This window comes from Solanum verrucosum, unplaced genomic scaffold (assembly GCF_900185275.1).
Source record: "Solanum verrucosum unplaced genomic scaffold, falcon-dt-bn FXZP01000261.1, whole genome shotgun sequence".
NCBI lineage: Eukaryota > Viridiplantae > Streptophyta > Magnoliopsida > Solanales > Solanaceae > Solanum > Solanum verrucosum.
The window spans coordinates 14,250,628-14,260,276 of record NW_026019969.1 but is presented as its reverse complement, the minus strand read 5'-3'; the positions used below and the strand labels follow the sequence as shown (position 1 = coordinate 14,260,276).

Sequence of the window (9,649 nt, the reverse complement as noted above, 5' to 3'; positions counted from 1 at the left end):
AACTACTTCTTAGTGTCAAATAAGATGGGGTCTAGTTGGTTATATGAACACTGACCAATTAGGTATCATAAATGACAGTAAATAGATAAATATGGATATCTTACGAAGTACTACACAATTTATTTAGAGTAATAGAATAAATAATTAAGCTATTGGTCTGGTTGAGAGATTTCAGCTGATTTATGTTGCAACCTAGTGATAACTTCATGTCCAAACAAATTATTTCTGAGATTCAAATTTAGCGCTCGACACTAGTCCTCAGGGATTTCTTGGTTATGAAAAAAATGAACAAATTTTGCACTTCTGTTCTGATGCAGTTTCTTTCTTTTACATCTCCAGGAGTTGATTTTGTGTGCCTCTATATATATATAGATGGAAATTAGATTTATGTATATATAATTTTCTAAAAATTTATTTTCTTTTCTAGCTTCTTTATACTAGTGGCATGATTGGCTGCAATTGTGTTTTGATTAACTGTTATAGAGAAAGATATGATTTCCAATGAACAGTGTCATAGTATTGCTTTGATACTCTTGAACTGCAACATTTACATACAGAATATACTATGTTATGTACTTGCAAAAAAAGAATCAGGATTCATGACATCTGAGGTGAAGTCATTCAAGGATCTTGAATGACTAGAATTGTAAGGTCACATTTCCATCTTCAGGTCATGTCCAGCTTCAGCGAAACCTGCACAGTGATCATTTTTTTTTAACTTCAATACTTGAACAAAAGCCTACTGCGATTATTCTGGTGTTAAATTTCAGATTAGTGATAGATAGGGCCATAGGTTCCTCCAAGTATGGACAAAGGTTCAAATTTCAGTATAGGCAGAAAGAACACTAAGTGATTTCTTTCAATATGCGTACGGCTTGTTGGGTAGTAATTACCCGATACGTGGGTGATAGTAGTTGGTGGATACTCGTGGAATAGTTGAAGAACACGCTAATTGCCCAGACACAACTGTTATAAAAAAAAAAAGAAGGAAAAATAGGGCCCTCCAAAGACTCGAAATCTTAATAATGTAGTTGAATAATAGCTGTTCATTTTTGTTGGATGGTTAGTACCTGCCTATCAATCAACTACTTTGGGGAATTTTTCGCCGTGCAAAAGTAACACAGTTTTGATCATTTAAGGTGGAAGACAGAAATAAAGGGAAGATACCTAATCAGCAACCTTTTTCAACAGGAGTTTAAATCAAAGAGGACCCAACTATTCTCGAAGCAATATGATAGGTTCTGGGGCTCTAACATGGAAAGTAACACCCACCTTAATTGATTTTTTATCTTCTTTTTGGTGAAGTATCATAAGACAGGATAGAAATATTGACTAGACATGTCACTTGTGCATACCTGTACACGGATGGGGAAAAAACTGTGCTGATCTTCCTTGTTGAAGCTCCATTGCATACATGTTATCTAAATCAGTGTCCCAAGTTTGAAAGCTCTGAACTTGCTGTATGTCGAATGAAACTTTTGTTTAGCAAATTGAAAGAGAAAAAAAAGGATATTAACTGTTTATTGACTAAGATTGGTTCAATTAATTACATTGATACTGGATGAGTCAAGAAACATTTCAGGAATTGGTACAGGAGCACTAGTGGTTCTACGTAGTGCCAGTTCGTTTAGATTTAGAATATCCATTTCTAATCCAGAACTTGACATTATTTGCTGCAATGAATTGAACTGGCGTTGGGCCATACTAAGCATTTCAGATGATGTTCCAGCTCCCACTGTGGAAAAGGTAGATGTGCTAGTTGCAAATATCTGGAGAAATAAATGTGAAGTAAGAACATAATTTTATTCTGAAGAACGAAATAATTTCTTGATATGATGTTCCCTTACATCTTTGTTGAAGAAATTGTCTACGTCGATATCAAGCCTTGGATTAACAGCAGCTAGTTTCATGGATAGGAACTGTCATGATAATGAATCGTCAAATCTTGAATCTCAATCATAATTTTTCTAGCAACAACATCAAATACATAAAGGACTATTGTTTTTTGATTTTTTTTTTTACCTCTACTTGTCTTTGGAGAGATTGGACGTAGTTGATTATTTCATCTAGCATTCCTGCTTTCCCTGTTATCTTGTTACAACCTGGTACTAAATCTTGCAGAAATCTCATTCTCTCACTTATCTTTTCCCTTCTTACCTGCCAAAAATATGAATTAACTTGCTGGTTAAGTTGTTCGTTAGAGTAAAATATTACTGATGATTAGTAAAAAAACACTTTGACCGAATTTGCAACTCACTCTTTCAGCCAAACTGTGGCTATCAGTGGCTTGACCTCGACGTGCTCTGACATGGATATAGTCGAGCTTTTTATCATCGGTAATTTTGGACTTCTCCTTTGAAGTATCAGAATTTTCCTTACCGTTGGTACTGTTATTGGAGCTCCTTTTGTTGCTTTTTTTCTCTGTTGTTACCTTGGAAGAATCATCCCCCTCTTCGATGCATTCTTTCAATTTCTTGTCTTTGGTTTCCTCTTCTGCAACCTCCTGAAAAATGTCCACCAATTATAGCTTACAGGACTGTTGAATTGTGTGAACAACTGGAACAAACGATAAATCTAATTGCATATTTTGAATTACGTAATTATATTATATATCAACACGTGAGATGTGGATCTGATTCTTTATATGAAAGTAGTTTTTTTCTTTTTGGGTGGATGTGTTGACTATTCTAATATCTTAGTTGAGTTGTGTGACTATCTATCTATCTAAAAAACTCTTTTTGAATAAGCAGGCGTTTAATTACTTAACTATATTATGCCTCAACCACACCGAAATGCAGGGCTTAAACATAGGCGGGATAGAGAAACAGTTCAGTTGGAGTTGAACATACCTTGAGATGTTGATTCTTATCTGCTTTCCTTTTCTTGAAGTTCTCACTGCCTCTGTTAGAACGCATAGTCTCTTTGGGTTTAACAGCAGAAACAGCATTGTCCGCCATGGTAGGCGGGCAACTTGTAGTTCTTGAAATAGCATAATTCATTTCAGTTGGGTGTGACATTCCTCCGTGTCCAACTCCAACTGGAACATAACCAAAACCATTATTATCAGTGGTCCCAAAATCACCCCAATTGTTCTCCATACAGGGGTCTGGCTTAATTGCCCGAGTCACAAGCTCATTAAGACTCTGATCATTTACATTGATCAGCCCATGAAATTGTTGAGCTTCAGACGTTTGATGAAAAGAACTCATCAGTTGATCATTTTGTCCATTAAAATAACTCATCTCTTGTTGCTGCACCTGTTCTTGATGCCATTTCAGTCTAGCTCGTTGTCGTTCAAGCACATTGCTTCCATTTCCTCCATTGCTGGTGGTGTTGTTATGTAGCATTTCTGGTAAAGCAATATTCATCAATAATAGAGATCCTTTTTTCAGAAAGAGTTAAGAGAAGAAAAAGCTGCTACTTGTCCTTTGTTTTACTTTGCGGAAAGTAACAAAGGCGATTCAAAATTGTAGTAGAAAAAAATATTAGGTAGCTTCCTAACGCGTTCCTTGTTTTTTACGTCCTCTTGAACCAACTCCCTCTTTATTTCTCTTCAAGTACTATTTAGAATAGAAGAAATTGTGTTCTTCTATCTTCCTTTTTCTGTTATTGTGTGTGAGAGAAAGAATAGAGTAGAATGCGTGAAGCTTAGAGGTATTAGGAAAGTGGGGTTTATATAAGTATGACAAAAAGAGGAGAGGGTAGAAAATATGAGAGAGGGAAATGCGAAATTGTATTTACTTTCTTTTGATTTAACTGCATACGAAATACTTTATATAAAGAGAAAACATGTTATGATATTTTACGGCTATAACGTCATATATTAATGGAAACCGTGTTTCTGACATAAATAATAAATAAATACATTTTAATTTAGCTCGACTTTTTACTGGGGCAGGGGTCATGGAACGTAACCATACCAAAGTGGGCCCGGGTAGACATGACTAACCACGTGAGACTGTCCCGCGAGAAGGTAAAGTTTGAGAGAGCTTTTTTGGGCCTGAAAATGAGAAATACAATTGGATCTCCCACTGATACGTGTCAATCAATGGGCCCGTCAAAGGTGACATGTCAGAAGAATGACGTGGACACAAGCCTAATACTCCCTCCGTCATATTTTATGTCACTTTTTTACTTTGCACTTGCATTAAGAAATGATGTAATTTTATCTTTTTACCCTTAATTTTTTCTTAAGTCAACTTTATCAATAAATGACAAGATTAATTAACAATTCTATTAAGGGTATAATAGGTAAAATATGATAATTTATGCATAAATTTTATAAAATGACAAGTATTGTGGTCCAGCTATTTATAAAAAGAGATGACTGAGTAAAAAAAAGCGGATAACGGGGTTCTCAGAATTCTGTGCGATTGGTGTTTGGTACCTGAAAGTTAGTGAAATACTCTCTCTTGCTTTTATATGATGATCGTGCATCAAACGATTGTTTATTATTGGAGCGAAGCAGTGAGAGCATTATGATGGATCATTTTAATTAAATACCGTAACAGCAGAATCTCAGATATTACGGGGTTGTCACTTGCTAAAAATAGAATTCCGTTCGGTTTAACTTATTTTTATAGTTAATTATTATTTCCCAAAAGAGGAAAAACAATTACACAAATTTTGAAATAGAATTTGAAGTAAGCAACACTAGAAGGTATTAAAAATAATTTGAAGTAAGCAACTCTAGAAGGCAACCTTCTTTTTCCTTCTTACGAACCACCCTAGATGTGCGGAGCTCGTTTCTCTTTCTCCTCTTTTTGGGTAAAGCACACATAAAAAAGAGTTGGGTCATCAAAAGTTTGATTCTAGAACGAAAGGAATGTATAACTAGGGCAAATCCCCACTTTCTTATTCGTAATGAGGGGGAAAACTTTAATTAGATATTTTTATTATAATTTGGATTGCAACTTCTTAGTTGAACAATTTAGACTAGTTTGGAGGTAAGTTATGAAGGGGTAGTTTGGTAGCTGATTTGGAAGTGAGTTATGCTGGTACTAAATCTTATGTAAATAATATCATGTTTGGTAGTTGATAAAGGAAGTAAGTTATTTATGTATCAAATTAAGAAGTTGCTTGATTTGCAATTTAGAAATCACATAACTAATACAAGTAGTATAAGTTACGAGGAAATCTATTTATGCATGACAACTAATACATAAATATATCTAAACACCGCATAAATAATATATAAATTCTAAAGAAAATATTATTGCATTTAAGCTTGAGAGAGCCTTGCTTAATCCCACAGGCCACAAGATTTGATGATATGTGTGATTACCAAATTAGATAGTCACGGGTGATTCATTAATAATAATTGAGTATTTAGTAGGTCATTATAATTAATCAAAAACAAAAGTTTCCAAAAAGGTAGTAATAGATAACATAATATAAGAATTAATTTGGATAGTGTGATGGAGGACCACTACAAAAGTTTTTTTTTTTTGGGGGGGTGGGGTTGGGTTGGGGTGCGGCCTTTGGCAGATTTTCTATTGCTATCACTATCAAGAGACAACATAATCGAGGAAAGATTTGGTTTCATTTTCATTTAGCTTTCTATGAATTTTGTGACCACTGCTTTCCCTTTAATTAATATCCTAATTTTTCTTTCACAATTAGTAATTGTATCTTGTTTTTTAAGTAATTATTTCATGTGAGGTTTATTTGATCAAATATTTTCTGTTAGTGTTTAGTACCATTAACTAACAAACAGTTGGGTCAACTATGGCTGCAAATGTTAAATCATGTTAGCTAGCTAGCAATGCGTTTATTTCAGCAAAAGAGACTAATCAATAACCTCTACTTGCTGTTGATATCACAACATCACTATATGTGTGGACATCAAGTGGTATATTTTCCTTCAAAATAAGTTATTGGTTAAGATATGCTACTTAATTAATTAGCATATTTATTATTTGCTAATAATTACTAGCTTCATATTTATAATTTGGAAAGCACTCGAAGCTTCTCTCGGATTATCAAAAGATGCTATTCGATAATATTCCTTACTAACCCTAAGAACTTGTCAGTTTATATTTTGTCTAAGAATGATGGATCAAGCACACCACACCAGTGTGAGTCTATTTTAATAAGTTAGGAAAGTTGTTAAAGGATGAAGAATCCACTACGGGAAGAAAAAAGGGGATTAGTGACAGATTAGCTAAAGATTATTAACAAATTTTATGTGTTTCTAGTAGTGGTCAATTAATTATGAGAAACTGACAGAAAGAGAAAGAAAAAAGTGGGATTATTTTAATAAGTTAGGAAAATTATCTTGGAAATCATAATAAGATTGGTCTCTTGTCAAAATTATTGTTTGACTACAACGCTACGTACATGTGCTTTTGTTGTTAACCATCTATGGACCATGTATCAACTTAATATAAACAGCAAGCATATGATTAAAAACTTGATAAATCACCAAGTTTGCAGACTTAAAATTAAAGTTATTGATCCTTATCTTTAATAGTAAAAAGCAAATCATTTAGAAAGGTGCGTAGAGGATATAGTGGTACCCCCATGTATATATTGGTTGAATTAATATTAGTCCAGAGAGGATGAAGGCTACTACCATTATCCTCAAATGGCCACTACTGGGCCACACTTCTATTCTAAAAGCCACAAACTTACTTCGGGATAGTTAGAATTCATCGATCCTTAATTAGAAGTCTTTGTATTAAGTTTTTTACGTTATAAAAACGACCTCTTCTCTTTTATTTTTATTATATTTTACGTAGCACAAATTTAAAATAATCGGATCAGTGATTTTGACTATTTTTTTTTCTCTTACACACAGACCTTACACCAAAATCAATAAGAGGAATGGGGCCATTCTGTGTGTCTTCCTCAATCTCTATTCTTCTATCGTTTTCTATTGTGGGCTAAATTAACGGAAAACTACCGCCTTCTACCACTAGCACATATATCCCCAACCTATATACCAATTTATTTAATTATTACTACTTGTTATTCGATATTATTAATTCTTCCACCCCACCCTCCACAACCCACACCCTGCCCCCTTCGTATTCTTGAATATATTTTTTATATATTGATAAACAAGACCACGTACAATGTACCACCACACAGTAATGCTTTTGTTTTCATGCACCATTTGTCCATGTGAAAACATGGGTAAGATATGTTATTGGAAACACAAAAAGAAAAGAAAGAAAAATCTTTAAACGAAGTAAAAGAAAAACACAATCTATCATTAGCTAAGAAAAGTAGTAGATAAAAGAGGTTGTCATCATATCAAGAAAGAAATAAGATAATACGGCAGAAGTGAAGTTAGAATTCAAGTTCACATTAGATAGCATTATATAATAGTCTCGATCAAAACTACGAACATATTTGTATTAGGAATCTATTGAACATGTACAAATAATTTATACAGAACTAAGTAAGCTAAAGATAATTTAAAATTCATAAACATAAAATTTTAAAATGTTTGTTTATATATTATAAAATACTAATAAAAATGAAAATGAGCCCTTGAGGTTTAGAAGAGGCTAATGAAGTCAATTATAAGGGCTAGCTGACAGCTCCAGACTTCTATGTGCATGACATATAATTTCTATTTCATATATTATAATTATTTATATTATATAGAAAAGCAGCACACAGAAGAGAAATAAATAATTGATAATATATAGAATTAGGTAGGTGTATTTATAAAACCTCTTATCATATCTTGCATTCGATTGGGGATGAAATGATGAAAGAAATGGGTATAACGTATGGTAACATATTAATGGGCTAACCAGATATGAGATATGGGTACTCAGAAATATTGCAGCAGATCCGAGGTTTCCTAGGAAACCATAGTAACTAATTAAGAGTCTAGAGACTACTATCAAGGATGTGGTGCAAATGAGCCCGCTCCTTCCTGGTCTCGGGTTTGAGTTTTGGGTATAGAAAAATCTTTGACGGGAGCACTTAGCTTCGAGTAGGCCTATACGTAGCACAAATTCAAAATAATCGAGCTTCAATATAGATATTGAACACCTAGTGGAAAATCAAAATTTAATATATTGCAAGACGGAATTTAAGAATTAGAAGTATTTTGACCTTAATAACGATTGTTTGGTTAATTTATCAAATATAAGTAGCAATAATTTACTTAAGAAAATACTATCAATATAGCTCCAAGCAAATAGATACAAATTAAAGCAAAACAGATAAAAATTAAACTCTCGTAATGTTTTTAAATTCTCGATAATTTGGGTATATATAGGGCATATGTTTGCTCTGGGTAATTTTCCCTATTTCATACTCCCTCCGATCCATTGTAGTTATTATCTTTACTAAAAATAGATGTTCAAAACTAATTATTGTCTTAAAAAATCAAGATATAATTAACTAATTAATTAGTATTCACCTTTTAATATGGTGAAAAAGAGAGTAACACTAAATAAAGATTAAAAATAAATAAAGATAATTTAGTTAAACTACTTTTTTTTGTTAATATTTCTAAGTGGTGTGCCCAAAAAAAAAAAATAACATGTAAAATGAACAGCAGGAAGTATATATTAGAAATTTTTACTAAATAGTATATATAATAGTTTATAGTGTATTATTTATTTTTATTTTTGTTTATAGAGCATTATGTTTGAGAATTTAAATAATAGTTGAAGGGTCAGCTACTGATACGTCCTATGGAATTTGGCTTCTATCATTTGTGAGATGATCACATGATATATATACTACAATTAGAAAAGGCTTAAAATAATGAAATAAAAGGGCTTTAATTTCCTAATGTAACAGAAGTGAGAAAAAATAATATTTACTGCGAATCCCTCGTACTATATATGAATCAATATCAACGTAGTATCCTTATTTTACTGATAATTAACTAACTTTACGAGTTCCCAGACTGCCCAGCCACTTTATAATAAAATAATATTCTAACTCTACTTGTCATATTTTTTTTATTTTCATGTCAAACTGTGTTCTGATTATTGTGTTCTTATTTATTATGTTGAAAAGAGACAAATTAAGTCTAAACGATCATATATTAGAGTATTTGTATATGCTCTTTACTTAGATTTTCTTAAGTATGTTTATGATTTTCAAGATTATTTATTATTTCTATTAGCTAACATCCTTTCATAATCTATCTTCAAAGTACCATGAATGTCAATCTTCTTAAGAGAAGGTGTGTTATTGAACACAAAATGAAAATATTAAAAACAAAAAAGAGTTTTAGATGATTGAAAACAAGGTGTCAATAATCTTTTTGAGATAATAAAATGAAATAAACTAGAATACTAAATTACAATATTACATGTGTACAATATATATACACTACGCCCATGGAGATTCATGCATGTAGTGTAGGGTATCATTAGGTCAATGAGTGACTAACAACTTGAAATCGGCATACGGTAGATTGCAACAAATCATAAATTAAAGATGATGATTGACCTATATAGCTTGGACGAATGGGTTGTGATTGACATATATATAGCTTGCACGAATGGGTTGTTTTTGAATCTAAATCATAAAAAAATAAAATGAATTTCTATATATAAAAGAACGTCGGGTGTGCATGGCGTCCCTTGATGTAGAAGGGGAACAAGTTCCAAGATGGCACAACCAAATTCCAAGGCAACTAACTTTTGTTGATCAGAATCATCGAAGTATG

The 9,649-nt window shown here is 32.5% G+C and overlaps 1 protein-coding gene across 1 annotated transcript; it reads right to left on the bottom strand.

The window, feature by feature from the left end:
• Positions 1-492: 492 nt before the first annotated feature.
• On the bottom strand, positions 493-3,638 carry LOC125816659 (transcription factor HBI1-like). The gene is made up of 7 exons (XM_049496280.1): positions 2,850-3,638; positions 2,258-2,503; positions 2,023-2,157; positions 1,848-1,919; positions 1,551-1,769; positions 1,356-1,458; positions 493-693 (listed from the first exon to the last, which is right to left on the bottom strand). Exons 1-7 carry the CDS (start codon positions 3,366-3,368, stop codon positions 653-655), a joined length of 1,335 nt encoding a protein of 444 aa, XP_049352237.1. The 5' UTR covers positions 3,369-3,638; the 3' UTR covers positions 493-652.
• Between the last annotated feature and the right edge of the window lie 6,011 nt (positions 3,639-9,649).